At 41.4% G+C, this 18094-nt stretch overlaps 2 protein-coding genes across 3 annotated transcripts in view; one reads left to right on the top strand and one right to left on the bottom strand.

Moving 5' to 3' along the window:
- Nucleotides 1–5743, bottom strand: mospd1 (motile sperm domain containing 1). Its single transcript, XM_034223252.1, has 6 exons — nucleotides 4036–5743; nucleotides 2688–2982; nucleotides 2513–2588; nucleotides 1378–1607; nucleotides 529–690; nucleotides 1–428 (listed from the first exon to the last, which is right to left on the bottom strand). The coding sequence occupies exons 2-6, from the start codon at nucleotides 2839–2841 to the stop codon at nucleotides 397–399; spliced, it is 654 nt and encodes a 217-aa protein (XP_034079143.1). The 5' UTR covers nucleotides 2842–2982; nucleotides 4036–5743; the 3' UTR covers nucleotides 1–396.
- Nucleotides 5718–18094, top strand: part of ints6l (integrator complex subunit 6 like) — a 22531-nt gene continuing 10154 nt past the window's right edge. Inside the window, exons 1-8 of one of the 2 annotated variants that reach the window (XM_034223248.1) lie at nucleotides 5973–6020; nucleotides 6137–6214; nucleotides 6302–6621; nucleotides 9976–10125; nucleotides 11586–11675; nucleotides 13124–13307; nucleotides 14046–14174; nucleotides 15976–16139. In XM_034223248.1, coding sequence (XP_034079139.1) covers nucleotides 10006–10125; nucleotides 11586–11675; nucleotides 13124–13307; nucleotides 14046–14174; nucleotides 15976–16139 — 687 coding nt within the window. In that variant the 5' untranslated portion in view covers nucleotides 5973–6020; nucleotides 6137–6214; nucleotides 6302–6621; nucleotides 9976–10005. Of the gene's footprint in view, nucleotides 6021–6136; nucleotides 6215–6301; nucleotides 6622–9975; nucleotides 10126–11585; nucleotides 11676–13123; nucleotides 13308–14045; nucleotides 14175–15975; nucleotides 16140–18094 lie in introns of both variants that reach the window. The other variant, XM_034223247.1, reaches the window with a different exon arrangement.

Consider the following 18094-nt stretch of genomic DNA (forward strand, 5'->3'; position numbering starts at 1 on the left):
TATAATGATGGTTACAGAAAAATACCATAACAACATTTTAATGGCTTTATATACATGTCTGCATGTAGAGTCCTTCACACAGTTAACCATACTCTGTTACATAATGGCAATACAAACACGGAATATGAGGTCAAACACTTTGAATGGCCCTCATGTTTCTTCACGGGCCCTCCTTTCACCGAGGGTCTCCGCAGCTCAGCGTCAGTTTATGTATTAACACAAATAAGCGGCTTTTAAAAACGAGTATACTAAAAAAATGATTTTTCAGGGGCCGGGGTGAATAAGTACTGCGTCCCTCTGCGGTCAGCCGTACTCATTGAAGCGTAGCAGTGCCTCCTGTGTGGGGACGTTTCTTCTCGTCTTTACATCATTTCCCTCCTCTCAGCTCGCTGCGCATCATGTGCGAAGGATGACCATCGTAAGAAGACCTAAAATATCATTTAAAAAAAGAGCAGCAGGATATATCTTTTACTCCAGCACGTACTCCTTCAATGTGATTTCCTGTCTGATTGCGTGTATTTTGCTTACCGAGAACGTAAGCAGCTACAAGTTTCTTGTTAACACTTAAGTGGAGGTAGAGAGGCACAGTAGATTCTTGCTCCCCCAGGGTGGGGAGCATCAGGGCGACCATACACACGAGCCCCAGCAGCACCGTCAGCAGACTGGGGCCTCCAGCAGCAGGACGGCTCTCTGTCGGACACACACACATTCACTTGATTAAACCATCGCTTTGATCCAAAGGGCAATAAACCATGGAGGTACAAACTCGTAACACCATTCTAAGTGCTAACCCTCAACCTTCTTTTTGAGTAGGTTTTACTGGCTAATGTGCAGTTAAACCAGATGGGTATTGAGTCTGCATAGAAGATGTGTATACTCTCAGCAGCCCTGATATCAGTGATGATTTTAATCCACCATTTTGGAGCCAGGATAGCAAACACACAGTCATGTTATTGTTGAGAGGTACCTGCCGATTGGCAAATGCAGAGCGAAGTGCATGTACACATACGTAAACACTGCGATGAGATGCATCACTTACGCAGAATGGTTAAAGGAACATTTAGACAATTCATTCATGAGATGGATTTAACTAAAAAGTTTGTAGATTAAAAAGGTGTTGTACTTCGTGCATTCATGCCATCATTTGACTTGAAAGTAACATAGCTAGACCTATGAGCTAGACCCAATGTGAAAATGATTGCAGACTGTTTGCCATTATTGTCTTATTTTGTTAACGAGACCAATAGCGGTTTTAAAATTGTAGATGAAACATGTAACGTTTAATGTCCAGTGAATGGTGATAATGTATTTGAGTTTGAGTTGAAGGCATTTGGCTCCATCTAGTGGTGAAATCACAGTAACAGCTCTCAGTCCTACCTGTATGTAAAACAGTCTGTTCAAAGAACTCGCTGTCTGCCAGTTCTTTGATCCTGCGTTCGTCATCTTGGGGCCGGGGGCTGGGCGGCTCCTGAGAGGCGGAGGGACGCAGCGTGGCCGTCACCTCTTTGCGACCCAGGGCTTTCCGCTGACTCTGCTCCGAAACCTGCAGCCGGAACTTGTCGTACACGCCGTAATGGCATGGACGCACATCTCTGTGTCGGATTACTCTGTGTGGACAGAAAACATGAAAACACGGATAGTAATCAACACGGAAAAACCAGCTCATAGATGACATTCCTTTTAGAGAGGTGCATTTCATTTGTACCAATATTTCCTCTCGTAATTTGTCCGTGTTTATTATATCTTAGCTATTTCAAACCAACTGATTCAATTAATGATTTGGGACCATTTAGTGGTCGGGAGTCGGGTATTTGTTTTTTTAGCTTGTAATTGTTTCAGAATCAGAATACCTTTATTAGTCCCACAGAGGGGACATTGACATAGTTACAGGAGAAAAAGAGCCAGATGACAGCTTAATGTTACATATGTTACATTCATTAAAGTACTAAGTTATGATAACAAATAAAAAAAGTTACATCATTTTCAAAATACACATAGTGTGACAGTTCTTAGGATTTAGCAGCCAGGTGTATATTACACAGTTATTAACGGCATATATATATATATATATATATATATATATATATTGCACATAGTTGGTTGGTATTTAACAGCAAGGGGTGTTATAGTCTGTGTGTGTGTGTGGGGGTCTTCTAGGGGCTGTGCTGGTTGTATAGTCTGACCGCTGCAGGAAGGAAGGACCTGCGGTATCTCTCCATGAGACAGCGGGGGTGCAGCAGCCTGTCGCTGAAGGAGCTGCACAGTGAGGACAGGGTGTCCTGGAGCGGATGGTACATGAAGTCCCTCCAGTTATAGATGTGTAGTAATATATATCATCATAAATACTATCTGCTTAGCTAAGCTTTAGATATTCTTATAATGGTGTCCCATTTCACATATCTTCATGATATCTTATGGTTGTATTTTGAATCAGTTTGTGACTAAATAGAATTGAATTCATTTGCATATTCATGAAAGATAGACATTTTTGTGCTCAAAAAAATGAACTCACATGTCCACACAACACTGTGGCCTGACAGCTCCGGTGGAATCCACCACAGTGTATTTGTTTGGCGCTGTGCACAGCACTGATAAAAAGAAGAAAATACACAGATGATCCACCTTGTCTGTATATCAAACATAGTCCAGCATACATGGAGAGCCCACATGGATTGTGTTTCGCTCACCTTTAAATTTGAGCGCGAACTCATAGGGGTTGTAGAGGGTGAGCACCTGCTTGTGAGACGTCTGGTCATCTGCGTAGAAGATGAGCTCAGTGGGGAACACGAACACGGGAAGGCTTCCTTCCACCAGCTCAGGCTGTCGGTGCTGCTGCTGCATTGGCCCCCGCTGAGCTCTTCCCCTTCCCCGTCCACGGTCTGCCTGGGCCCCCCCACCCCTCTCTCCACAAACTTTCAAGCTGTGTAAAATCCTTTCAGGTGGCGCTTTCCACTCTCATCGCCTCAGGCACATGACGTAGCACTGTGAAGAGACACATGTGTTTGACTTCCGCTTCATTTGATGGGGAAACACTGTTATTCAATGAATGCATCCACCAGCTGTTGTTTGTAGCTTATTTGCGCCTTTATGTTTTGCAGGTGACAAATAAAATAATAGTCATATAATGCACTTCCAAGGAGTCAACTACAGACCAACTTGTACGTGTTTTGAGGCCAATACGTACATCGATATTTCAGAATAAAAATCTAATAACAAGATGTAATGATGATCACAAAGTATGTTATGATGACAGAAAAAACCCACAAATGTCATTATTCAATACTGCAAAGTTGTGTTACTTATTGGCAGCATGACTACTGAATTTGTTATAATGATAGGGACTCATCTTCAAAACTGTAAATGTAATTGGCAACATATATTTATTTAAACTGAATTATTGGAGTTTACTAAATGTTTTAGCTAGATTATTTGGATTATGTTATATAACTTTCAAGTTCAAATAACTGTAGTTTAACAAGGTAAACAGTTCTAGGTAAACCCCATGTGGCAGGTCACGTGACGTGGTGTGTTTACATGGTAGAGCTCAAGGAACCTTACTCATGATATCGCAATACGTTATGGGCTCAATGCAGACGTACAAAACACAAAATATGCAGGAATGAGGTTTAATTCAAGTTGTATTTAAATATACCTGTTTTTTTTCTAAGACTAAGTTATCCTGCCATATTTGTATTCGTTGTTATGAGCTTAAAATGTATAGCTAACTTTAAACTGCAGTGTAATAGGTGAACACACAATGAGGTCCTTATATTCTTTATATATTGTCAACAGTTATATTTGGACTCCATAAATAAACCCTACAGTTTGACAGCTAACTAGCGTTGACACTGTTATAACACATAGGTAATAAGCTAACGATGTATAGTAGCGTTAACATTAGCTAGCGTTAGCCTGCTAGGAAAAAACCCAGATGTTAGCTGACAGCCACTTAACGTTGTCTAGACGCAGAGTCATTACATCAAATAAAACACTGAGTCGTGTCGTTTCAAGACAGAAATGAGAGGAAGACTTTACCTTGTTGTCAGCACAGAGGTTCTTGTAATGTCAGTGCTATCGCCAGGGTTTGAGCCTCAGATCCCACCCTGTTGTTGTTTCTCTTCAGCCCTTTTTTCTTTGTCATTAATATACTGCAGACCTCGCAGTGCATGCTGGGAAGGCGGAGGGCGTAAAAGAGTCCGTGCAAGACGTCAACAAAGCAGACGTAAAATGCTCCAAACAGGGAGGATGGTTGTAATAACTCCAAAGCGTTTCTTGTGAACAAACGACCCTAAACACGCAAATACAGTATACTTTGAGGTAATAAGTTCACTAAAAACAAATAATATGTGTCATATAAAGTATTTCAAAACTGTGCTCAAATATCTACTTTATTAACTATAGTTTGAATCGCATTGCTACATGTTTCAGCACGATAACATTAACTTATGTGATAGACACTGTCTGTGCAAGGTGAAATATCACCTTGCACAGACAGTGTTTTTGATGGTGATTCGCGTCTGTGTGTTAGACCCGGTTAGACCTCATGTATCTATCCGTCCAGCCTTCTTATCAGTGGCAGCAAATGGAGAAAAAAGTGCAATAGTTACACAGCATACGCTATAAACTGTAAGCAGATAAACCTGTCCAGGAAATATTGGCCTTCATGCATTGTGCCTGACTTTCCACTGACCTTTAAATGTATCAGTATGTTGTCCCTAATCTATTTTCCTTTAATGCTCGAGCTCATTATTAACACAAGTTTGGGGTCATTTGCAATTTAATGGTAAGTCTTTCATCTAGTGCTAAAAGGACATATCAAGAATACCCTTAATGTAACAGCCATGGTGCCCTCAAGTGCTTTCGGATTTATTAATATCATGAAAGCACATGCAGAACACGCGGTGCCTTTTATGATTTTAGAGGCTTGATTGTGAAGATACCATTTTCCCTGTTATGATTCCGCTATAATATTATTCGTGCATGTTTGAATATATATATTATATATATATATGTGTGTGTGTGTGTGTGTGTGTGTGTGTGTGTGTATGTTCCATCTCTTCACGCAGCTTCGAACATGAATGTGCACTTTCTCTGGGTTTTCCCCTTACAACATACAGAACAAGACACTTGCTTCATATACTTTATTTATCTCTTACTTAAACGTTGTGTTAACATAGATAGGCAATGTAACTGCACGTGTTCTTGTTATGGTGTGTTAAGAGTTGGAAAGACACATATTTGTAGGGTCCTTGAACGCAGCAAGAGAAGAGAGAGAGGTTGTGTGTGTGTGTGTATGTCCATGTATGTGTCCATGTATGTGTCCATGTATGTGTATGTGCGTGCATGCGTGTTGGGGGCGGGATACAAGGGAATTGGCATGACATTTCAAGACATTGTAGGTCTATTAATGCGATATACAGCTACAACGTTATCAGTTGACTGGTGTCAAGACAGAATATATGGGCTATTTGTGCTAAGAATCACATTGTATTCAAATACACTTCAGAGGCATGGACAATGATTTGTAATACCCACCCGTTTAGCATACACACAATTGAAACGGTAGGCGGATGTACTGTACACACACCCGACACACCCGCCATCTCGACCTCGTTATATATTTATATATTGTAGGGGGCGTGGTCAGTAGAATCCGGCTCAGCCAATGGCCTGGCAGCGGACAGAGCGGGGTGTTCCTTTCGGTTAGGAGGAGAAGTTGAACAGCGCGAGCCGAGACAGAGCTCTAGAAAGGCAGATAGAGAGGGAGCGGAGGCAACGGCCCTCTTCAGGAGGGGGGGCTTATTATAACAAATATACACACATGTGTGAACTGTTTGGCCGCACGATAGGGCACATGTGGATAACAGTAATTTTAGAAAAGCATACAACCGCGGCTTTACATTTAAAAAATGCCTATTTTACTCTTCCTGTTAGACACGTCCGCTTCTATGAATCAGCGCACTTATTTGGGTACGACGTATCTGGACGTTGCTAAAGGCGCGGTTGAGGTCTTTATGAAGGTAAAAAATGATTTACCCGATTTTTTTCCAGCAGTGTGCACCCTTGGTGGATAGGGTTCCTTGGGCAAGATCGGTCGAAATTAATATATGTTGTTTTGGTTTTCTTTTTTTGACAGCTGCGTGCCCGAGACCCGGCTAGTAGAGGCGACAGGTACATGCTAGTTACATTCGATGATCCACCATACGGAGTGAAGGTAATTAGCAACTGATACAGTTTTTACATTTGACCAGTCGAACGTATTTTTCTGTCAGTGAGACTTTATTGTCCTTCTGGTTTGTAGTCAGTGTTGGGCGGCTTCCCGGTGGCGAAAAAACGGCAATTTTTTTGCTCCAAATAACCGCAGACCCGGAGCTGCACTGCCTCCGACCTTTCCAGCGGACATTTTGCTTTTGTGTTGAGCAAAGTCTCGGGCGTTGAGATGGAGGCGGAGAGATTGATTATCACCTATGACGTCGCTCTTTTTTTAAAAGTACAATGTTTTGATTGGTCAACGAGCCCGCCAATCACCCTCTACTCCTCCTCTTGCATCATCCACGCATTACCATTGGCCAGTCTGGGCTGAAAGTTGATAAGCCCCATTCATCATGAGTTTTTTTTAATGTGAGTTCGCTAGTAGAACATTATCATTATTCATTATTTGTCATACCGATACGATGTCCCAGCATACAAACACTTTACTTCTCATAGTCACACATGCAAAACAACCAGACTTGCAAACTGTGAATCACTGTAATAATTTAAGGGTTTTCATGTCAGCAAAGCCATCCTCACCAGAAATCAATAGACTTGTTTTATGAGCTGGCACACATCTCTCTGAGGTTTTCATGCCCAATAAAAGACAATCCTTAGTACCCACATGAACCCCTAAGCCCCTGATGTGCTTTAGTGCCTGATCTGTGTTAGGAGTATCTTAGCTTGTGTATAACTATCTTCAAAAGACTCAACACATTATGCATTACTTACTCCCATCCCATTGATACTTACAACAGGTACATAATAGTTCGTTCTCCTTAGTTTTTTTGGTTTTGTTTACATGTCTCCTGACTAAATTACATAACCCTAACCCTGGAAAGTCATTCATTACTTCATGTAATAGCAGTAGATGGTTTGAGATTTAGAAGATAGATGAGGCTTTATGCTTATGGCACACGTTTGCATGCAGGTCCAAAGGTACTGGTAATACCTACTTAATTCGATATCTCTACGCCTTTTAAATATGATTTTAATTAAAACCATGCGTGCACAAGAACATATGCTGCTACAATACAGCCTTTATTACATGATAATAAAGTATATCATTTTGCATTGTTCATTATGCTCAGGCTTTGGGATACATGAAAAAAGAGAACGTTTGAATAATTAAATATGGGCAAGGGGTGATAGTATTGGAGAAGTGACTTAATCATTGGAGCTTCAGTGTGCGAAATAATAATTTTTATTTTGCACGGTGATATAAATGCAACCCATACTTCATATAAATAAGCAGAGCTATTTTTGATAGCAGTTCCTTCCTTTTTTAAATATAATTATAAACAATCAACGGTTATTGAAATATATTTACTGCTCTTTCATCACAGAGTTTTGAGTTATTAACTAATGTACAGTCTTGCTTATAGTTAATCAAAGCAGTGCAGGAAGCTAAACAACTGTTTTGTGTCGCTTGATGGACTTCCTAAAAAACGTATTAAGCTGCTCATTAACCCCATCACTAAAACATTATTATATACCTGCCTTTCTCCTGCTGTAGGCCTATGTGTAGGACAGGGGTTATGAGTTGTTCCTACTTCACTCTGCCATTGACCTTGCAGCATTTGCCCAGATCATTGCTTCACTAAAATAATCTTGTGTAGCTATAACAACTAGAAGTGCTATCCCCTTGTTGTAAAGTCTGTCCTCAACTCCTCTCCCTCCTGCTCTTCCTCTCTTTGTCTTCATCTCCTTCTCCTTTGTTGTTTCTGCTGGCTCTGTACACTGAGGATTATGATGAAAGGACAAGGTTATACTGAATGGGGCTACTCTGATTGCACAGTTACAGAGGCAATACATTGTTTATGTAGAGGGAGAGAGAGGAGGCTGGGTGAGAGGGAAATATAAATATTCTCTAGTCTGAATTATTGAGTGAGAGCTAAGCCTTACATTTTTACTGGCCTACACAAGGGTGTATGTCTGGGATATTATTATTCTACTACCCATGTTTACGTTCACACCTTGAGTTTTACCCAAGCTGCTCCGTGATGTTGCCGGCATGACTGTAAAATATGAATTTAACATCATGCAACACTAAGCTTTTCTAGAAATTCCCTCAAATGCATGCCTTTGGAATGATACACAACCTATGTCACATTCTTTATTATTATATATACGCCATGTTTTTTCATTCTCAGCTCCTCCCAAAAATGTTAACGTAAAAACTTGATTTAAACAGCAACACGTTTATCTCTTTTATAACAACATGCACAGTATAACTTTTCTCTCTAACATCTTACCGGGGCCCTATGATGCTTATTTGTAGGTTCATATTTGTATTTCATGTCTCTACTGGGACATGTCTCCATGCTTTAATGTTCAGAAAGCTGTCTGAAACCAGAGCCCCGTCTGCTCTGATTGGTTAGCTGGTCGGCTCTGTTGTAATTGGTCAACCGCTTAGAGATGTCCCGCCCCTTAGCCTATCACATAAAATGTGTTGGAGCGCTAGCCAATAGAAGTGTGAGGGTTATATAGTGATGTCATTATGTTAAGGAAATAAACGAAGGAGTCCAATGGAGGCGTTTCAGACAGTGGGGGAGTGTGGGAGAGAAAAAAACAGGTACCATGGCCTCTGCAGACCATTTACATGCACACAAACCTATATAACACACTGCAGGAAAGATAAGTGACAAAAAAGCAGAATATTTCACATTTAGCAGGAAAAATGGTTCCTCATTTCAATAATAGGCGTTCATAATGTAAACATTCTCTCAAAATGTCATGCTCTTGAATTTAAAACAGACACATTCATTCATTCTTTGAGCCACTCAATCTTTAAATTGTTCAACAAATGTCATATAATAATGGATTTTATTCAACTTGTAAATCCAATTCAAACTTTCCCTTTCTTTGACGCATTAAAGCCAGTGATTCAGTGTAGGGTCCACCAAATCAAATCTATCATTCACACTGTCATTTCTTCACTTCTCTTTTACTCTTCATCTCTATCTGTGTGTTGAGCCTCCCTCTCCTGATAGAGGACGTAGTAATCTAGCAGGCCATCCTTAGATTAGGCATGATGCTGTAGTAAGGTACTTGACCTCGCTGGTGAAACTACCAAGAGCAGTTGCACAGCCACATCTTCCTGTGGGAGTATTTCTCCGTCACAGAGGACAGGCAGCAGTGGGAAATGTATTTCTGGATGCTTGTCAAGTATGAAATTAGACTCATTTTTAAATAAAAGCACCATCCAACGCAAATGTGGGTCTTCAATTCAACAACAATATCTTCCTTTTGCAGGATTTGCCATAAACTGATCTCATGTAATGGTTGCTGTTATGTCATGTTGCACAAAATGAACTGGTTGCTAAGATTTAAACTCCCCTAACCAAAGGTGGCAGTCACATGCTCGACAAGAATGAGGTTGTGGTTTTTCAGCGAACAAAACTCGTTCTGTTTTTCTGTGTAATTACAGTGTACGGGTGTCTGTGGGCGTGGATCTATTTTGGTTTGGTGGCTGTTAACGGTGTACTGTATGCAGCAGGCCTCCTCAGTTGTCGTTCTGCCTGATGTTCAGCTCTCTATCTGTCTGTGTGTGTGTGTGTGTGTGTGTGTTGTGTGTGTGTGTGTGTGTGTGTGTGTGTGTGTGTGTGTGTGTGTGTGTGTGTGTGTGTGTGTGTGTGTGTGTGTGTGTGTGTGTGTGTTGTGTGTGTGTGTGTTGTGTGTGTGTGTGTGTGTGTGTGTGTGTGTGTGTGTGTGTGTGTTCAGGCAGGCTGGAAGGAGAACCACTCCACCTTCATGTGCGAGCTGAAGAACCTGCAGGCGTCCGGCCTCACCACGTTAGGGCACGCTCTCCGCACAGCCTTCGACCTGCTCAACCTCAACCGCCTCGTCTCAGGCATCGACAACTACGGACAGGTATTACCATGGCAACCTGATGTATTTCTCAGCAGTTGCTATATGAGAAAACTAAAATAACTCATTACTATCTATAGTTCCAGTGTTGTGTTTCTAAGGGTTAACAGTTGTTTTAAATAAAGCTCAAACCATTAGTTCATTAAGGAATTGGTTAATCATCAGATCCTCAATTAACATTATTTCAAAGGCTTTTTTTGTAACAGTAGCTACAGCAAAGTTTTTGCAATGAACATTTAGTCTCAAGTTCTTCCCATAATGCAACAAATGATATATACCTATAAAAGCACAAGTCATAAAAACAGTGCAATAGAATAGTGCACTAGTCAAAAATGTTTGAGGTTAGTTGCAGAAATAAGATTAAATATGTACATATAAAAAATGATAAGATAGTCAATTATCAACTATTATTAACAAAATAGACAAACTTTAATTAAGTTATAAACAGCCAAAACATACGGTATAATTGGACTTTCCCTTGATGAACAAATGATATAAAAATATAGCAAAGCTTACAGCTCATTCCTTTACCTTGAAAAAAAAAAAACATTAACTATTTATTTCAGCTTCATCCCCTCTCTTCCTCAGCTAGCACTGTGCTCAGCTCCTCACACACACATCGCTTTCTTCACGCCAGAGAGAGATTACTAAGCTTGAGTAGTGTCACAAGTTCTGTGCATCTGTCAGTGTGCATCTACTAAATCTCTGTGTGTGTGTGTGTGTGTGTGTGTGTGTGTGTGTGTGTGTGTGTGTGTGTGTGTGTGTGTGTGTGTGTGTGTGTGTGTGTGTGTGTGTGTGTGTGTGTGTGTGTGTGTGTGTGTGTGTGTGTGTGTAATTGGTCAAGGCTGACCTCTACAGCACAGCGCTGGATGCCTTTATCCTTAACTAGTAACTCAAGGGCACTCTTCAGTGAACAAAGGTTCATATTGAAGGGGCCATATTCTGCTCTTTTTCAGGTTCAGATTTGTATTAAGTGTAATGTTCAAAAAGCTCTTTATTTCTCTCATACTGCCTGTGCTGCAGCACCTCTTTTCACCCTCTGTCTGAAACCAGAGCCCAGTCTGCTCTGATTGGTTAGCTGGCTGGCTCTGTTGTGATTAGTCAACCACTTAGAGATGTCCAAACCCTTAGCCTATCAGGTACAATGTTTTGGAGTGCTAGCCAGCATGCCTGGTACATATAGCGTTGTCACCGTGGAAGTAAACAAAGGATTCCAATCTGGCGAGAACTTTGGGATTTTAGCCTTTGCAGACCATTTAAGTAGACCTCTGTTTAATTATGGTATTATATTCAAATGACTGTCAGCACGAGAGGCCAGTTACATATTATGTTTTGGGAGATTGGAAAAGTTTGAATACACTAAGTGCAGAACATTAAAGATTGCAGGCCAGTGAGAAAAAATGGGGTCACTGTTTGTGTGCACTTGTTTCTAATTTCTTAAAATGTCACTGTTTCGGTCTCAGGGCCGTAACCCCTTCTTCCTCGAGCCATCTGTGATCATCACCATCACTGATGGGAACAAGCTTACACACAGCTCTGGGGTGCCAGATGAGGTGAGAGCAAAAACAAATGCAGGCGTGCTACAATGTCCTGTTTTATAATGCATTTGTTTGGACTGTGTAATGACCCGAGTGATAACGTAGTATAACAGTGACCACTGGCAGATTTATTTTCTAAATATATATCATTTATGAGTTTCAAATATTGTTTGTACATGTTATCTATTAAGATTTCTGAGAAAAATAAAAACATATTAATAACTAGGATCTATTTGATACATTTGCAAAGATAAAATCTGGCCGTTAGGGAGCTATTACACAGTCAACCCAGTTATCCCAGACACAAATAATTCTCTTCATCTGAATGTCCATCCATGCATTTAAAGTTGGGCTCTCCAGCGTTAACAATGTCCTCCCTAAGAGCATTTGTAACTACTACCAGCAAGTATTTGTCTGTTTTTAAGCCATTCTTGAAGTATGAGTTGGAAAAAATAAGATCATACTATCCGGCCACTGAAAATCTTTTCTAAAATATGATGTATTCCTCTCTAGAAATCTTGCCTTTCCAATTTGATAATGCAGTTGATATATGCATTTTCACAGTCTCTCCAGCACACTGGGGAGTTACAATCATAGTGTGTAAAAAAAGAAACAACCTCATCAGCGTTTTCAACTAAACTCCCTCATGCAGTGATGCATCCATACAGAGTGGTGTAGAAATGAGTCCTAAAACACGGAAATGATTTAGCATTTCAGCCCTTCTGGTTTGCTCACCTTGAAGTCAATGTTTTTTTGAATGGGTTTTTGCTTAAATACCTAAACAAATAAATGTTAAAGTTGTGTTCTACAACATAAAATATGCAAGTTAATACCCCACTGTTGAAGGTTTTACACATCTTTACAAAATGGCGTTTCATCACCCCGAACACAAGTTTGCCATTCGCTTAGTGGCGATGAGGTGAAGTCAGTGGGCCATAATGTAGTTCATTTACGGCCCGTCCACACAGCAGCGTGCGTTGAAAGCTTCACCATTCACTTTGAATGGGGTGACGTCACTTTTCGCCGAACTGCATTGCGGGAAGCGAAGCGGAGCTTTGCCGGCGTGGCTCGCTGCGAAAGTTGAGCAATGTTCAACTTTTGAAGCCTCGGCAGAAGCGTCAGCCAATCGAATCATATGCCAGTACAAGCTCTAGCCAATCAAACCGCTGCTTGTGTGTCCGGGGCGGGAGATTCATGTGATTGGTTGTTGGTCGAGTTTCAGACATGCCCGCCGGCAAGCTTCAACGCATGCCGCTGTGTGGACGGGCCGTAATAGCCTAACGTTAACATTTGCGCTTCATCTTCTATAAAAGAGACCTTGCAATGGTAGCTTTCAGGTCTACCAACAAAAACACACAATCCCTGCACCACTCTATGTTGCCCATTCTTCTGCAGATGTCGTTATCCCTTCCATCTTATCCCAGTTAACTCCTCCCCATCTTCCTCCTCCCCCGCCCCTGCAGCTGCACCTGCCTCTGAACTCTCCACTGGCGGGCAGCGAGCTGACCAAGGAGCCCTTCCGCTGGGACCAGCGTCTGTTTGCGTTGGTGCTGCGGCTGCCAGGAGCGTCCACACCGGACACGGAGCAGCTCGGCAGCGTCCCCACAGACGAGTCCGCCATCACCCAGATGTGTGAAGTCACCGGAGGTTCTGCTTTCTCCTACTCACCTTCACATCTGCCCTGTATTTCCCAGCAGTTAGTTTCAGATTAGGGTTATTCTTTTACACTCACAATTCATTATTAGCTAAACACCTTCTTTAACTGTGCAGTTCATCATTAGTATCTATATTAATACTTATTGACAAATATCACAAAAAAAACTAATATTGTAAAATACACATTTTGACTTACTGTAGGAGCCAGGAATGTCAGAGTTGGGATTTCTGCTGATGATTTATTGGGTTTTTTAAATGTTTAAATGTTGGCATTGTTCTTTGTTTATAATATTATAACGTATTATTTCTGCATCAAATATGGGCGGGATCAGTTGGGTCACATGGGTATGGGCAACCATACTTAAAGCAATATTTGTTCAACGCATTTTTGGATACCAGACTTCATTTTTGCTAGCACAGACTTATTGTTGTTTTATATTGAAGGATGTGCACATTTTTACTCTATCTTCATATGTTTTTTTTATTCATCTTTTTATTGCACATTTTTACTATTACTTATTTCTTCTTTAATAAATATGTTCTATTCTATTTTTGTTTTATCTTTTATTTAACGCTTTAACCTTTTATGTTTATATTTAATTCCATTTGTTTTCACTTTATTTCTTTATATTTGTATATTTTATTCTAAAATGCAGCAACTGACACAAAACCCAATTCCCCCCAGGATAAAGGCATTCTGATTCTGATTGTTCCTGCTGTTTCCCTCAGGGCGGTCGTACTGTGTGCGGACTCAGAGGATGTTGAACCAGTGTCTGGAGTCTCTGGTCCAAAAGGTTCAAAGTGGTGTCGTCATTAACTTTGAGAAGACAGGGCCGGATCCGCCTCTCATTGGTGAAGGTGAGTAAAACACTGAAAGGACGCAACCACTTCAACTCTGAATTACCCTCTTAACATTGTTATGAATAAACAAATATTTCTGGTTGACATTCAAATTCTAAACCAACATTTGAAGGCTGCGCAGCCTTTTCTTTTTTGCATGTCATTCTTTTTTAACCCTCCTGTTGTGTTTGGGTCAAATCTGACCGATTTACTACTTTCATCAATCATAACTTTTTTATTTTACATTCGATTGCATTCAGGCTTTATGATATCCTTCACAGTAGACATTTGAACATATACAATTGCTGATCAGCACTTTCATTGAATTTTGGATGATTTAGTCAACTTTGTAACACCCATGGTGTTCCCGGTCAAAAATTACCGCCATTAAGAAAAGGAATTAGTAACCATCCGGATCAGATAACACACACACACACACACACACACACACACACACACACACACACACACACACACATATATACTCTAGATGTGTGTGTCCCCCCTTTATGTGCCCATCCCCCCACATGGATCACACCTGGCACACGCAATACATGTTCAGTGACTATTCTTTGTATATTAACTGCAGTGTTTCATGTATACCAGTAGTCTGATACAATATGTACAGTTTGAAAAGGGTGTTAAATAAAATTTGGTGATGATTAATGGTTTTTGTGTTAATGTAATAGCAGTTAAAACAGGACCGGTCAAATTTGCCCGCGAACACCAAAGTAAGGGGGGGGGGGGGAAAACGAAGACAATAGGAGGGTTAAACCAGAATTTCTCCACAGTTGCAGAAAAAGACAAGGCTAATAGTATTGGAGTTATACTATCTAATATAAATAGATCCTAACTGTAGCTGCGTAGGACTGTTTACTACTGTCATCGGAACATTTTCAAAGACTTCAAAGCTTTTGTGTGAATATTAATACAAACCTTCACAACATCTTTCATCCAACAATATATCCTGCGTGAATTCATACTGTCATCCAAAAGCATTAAAAAAAAACATTATGGTTAAAATACTGCAGCACTCAAAGGGAGGCCTGTATTAAAGGCACTATCATCACATTTATATCACCACAACAATAACAATGTGATGACATTATAAAATATGACGACAGGCTTTCAAAGCCTAATTGGAAAACGTTAATAGACTCCTTCAATAAATAAAGATACATGAAGTACAGCTCTACATACAAACATATGTATATGAAGAACAGTGAACACAGAAGCAGTCATGACATTTTGATGAACAGAAACGTTTCCAGGCAAGTGCATAAAACAAGAGTTTCTGAACAATTCATGTCATCACATTTTAAGGTTAGAGCAAAGACACCGTGGGGAGAAAGGTGAAAGCAGAAGAGAATCTTCTTATCTTCTATCCCAACAGTGCAGTTCACCACTAAAAGGAGAACTGAATGCATTTTCTACACCAACCAAACATAGAGGAGTATACAAATATGGCTAGGGGAAGAAATGTTGTGAGATAACGAGTCACACATTATTTTACTGGTAGAAGAAGAGTTATGTTCTTACTTAAAAAAAAACATTTGAACAAAAACTGTACTGTAAGGTACATCAGAGGTTTAGAAAACATTTTGGAAGTGATTAACGCATATTCACATTCATGGGAATGATAGGCAAGAACACAGAAATACTTTGTTCTTCAAGAAAAAGTCCCAACCTGTTATTTCCTCTAAAACCAAAAACGGACTTATGGATATCAGGGCTTGTTCTCCAATTCAGAACAACTGTTTGCATTATTTGTTAGAGAAATGTATTCTCCCTTATATGATATATGTTTTTGTATTTAAAGAGAACTCCGCAGAGCCAAGTCGTCCCGTGTCTTCCTTCAGCGCTCAGCCGTGGCACAGCTGCCACAAACTCATCTACGTGAGACCAAACCCCAAGACGGGGGTCCCGGTCGGGCACTGGCCCATCCCAGAGTCCTTCTGGCCCGACCAGAACTCTCCCAACCTGGTGAGCAGAGAGATGCTTAAAAATAAAATGTTTGCACCCACATCACTGTTTTCATCTGCAGGTAACCTCTGTGTTAAGACCAGTGGTGAGCCGTGACTTTTATACCTAGGCCCTCTGACCCCCCCACCCCCCCCCCCCCCCCCCCCCCCCCTTCCCTCGAAAAAAAAGAAGAGTTATTACGTCACAGCAGAGATGGGGACTCGAGTTTGTGACTCGGACTCGAGTCGCACTTAAGTCGCACACACACATGCGGCTTTCACACCAGCGCTTTTCCCTTTCTAGCTCCGAGCTAGAGCTTTTCTGGTTCAGCTCCGGTTTCCCTTTTCTGCTCCCGCTCTGTTCACACCGCCCAGCACCCGACTGGTGCTGCCGCTGCTGCGTCATGACGTCACCGTTTACATCGCTGATTTGCTCCCCAAAGGCATTACGGCGCTCACAACAACAACAATGGGGAACTGCGTCGGGTCGATGATCGTGTTGCTTTTAATCACACGAAGATTAAATTGAATAACGACTTCTCCAACCTTATACTTTGCTCCAGAGTGCCGTGGTTCATTGTTTATTAATGTGTTTCTGCAGCATATACCGACCGCGGCAATGTTGGCTGCTCTTCCACGGGAGTTTATTCTCCTCCGTTAGCTCCCGGTTAGCTCACATTGCAGCGGCCGCTCTAAAGTATTCACTGTCCGACTCACACAAGCAGCTGATACATATCCCCAGTTCCCCTTAGCCTAAGTGAATGTGTCTCAGTCTGAATTGACGCTGTTTGGTATCACAACGCTGTTATGAAAGTGTCTGGTATAAAATGGGTGATGTTAGCATAGCAACCGAAGCTAAACTGACTACTTGCTATTACTATCCTATTGTGGCATAAACCGTTTTCTACTGGCACATTTTACCGGCGTATTTTTATTATGATTCTACTTGTGATAGTCGGACACGACAACCTGTGCAGCCCATGTATTGATTCCATCCGATAGCTGCTATAATACAAAACAACACGTCTGCCTCTCTCCACAATGATCAATAACAATGAACGGATGGTCAAAGTAAGGTACAAATAAACAGAATCACACGAAGCCCGGTTAGTGTTGCCTGACTTTATAAAGTGAGTTTATAAGTACTACTGCTTGTAGGCAGGCATGACAGTCGACCCATGTTCAGGGGAGGAGGGTTTAGTTTCCTGCACGCCTCGACGTAAGAGAGACGTAAGCGACGCCACCTCTTAGCTCCGAAGCTCTTGCCTCTAGACCGACAATTTTTTGGAGCTGGAAGTGAACCCGATTCCGGAGCTAAGAGCCGGCGCCGCTGCGGTGTGAACAGGAAAAACCGGCGCTTTTCAGGCTCCAGCTCCGAGCCGGAGCTGAAAAAGCGCTGGTGTGAAAGGGGCAACAGAGACTTCAGACTTGACTTGGACTCCTGCTCAAAAGACTTCGGACTCGACTTGGACTCGTGTTTTGGGACTCGTGAACAATCATTGTGTTTTCTATTTTTGGCGTATTAAAGGTGGGGTAGGTAAGTTTGAGAAACCGGCTCGAGATCGCTAGAATTTGAAAATACACAACCGGAGAAAATCTGCCACTTCCTCACAGAGCCCCTCCTCCAACACACACGAACGCACACATGACCAATGAGGGCACGAGATAAGTTTGTGCCCCGATGGGAGGCTGACAGGCAGGTAGGCCATCCAGTTACTTTAGCCGGGCCGGCTATCGGGATGTTAAGAGCATTCCATGGAATATAACAAAAAGTGTATCTCGAGCCGGTTTCTCAAACTTACCTACCCCACCTTTAACATTAACATCATGGTAACACCATGGCGACCGGCGGCACACCTGCTGCTGTACCGCTTGTAATTAGGTTCAACTATAAAAACTTCGAACAAAACGCCGACGGCACCAACAAAAGGAGCGCACACTGCAAAGTCTGCAATATTAAAATCAAGGATGCTGGTG

Source organism: Gymnodraco acuticeps, unplaced genomic scaffold (genome assembly GCF_902827175.1).
Source record: "Gymnodraco acuticeps unplaced genomic scaffold, fGymAcu1.1, whole genome shotgun sequence".
NCBI classification, from domain to species: Eukaryota; Metazoa; Chordata; class Actinopteri; order Perciformes; family Bathydraconidae; genus Gymnodraco; species Gymnodraco acuticeps.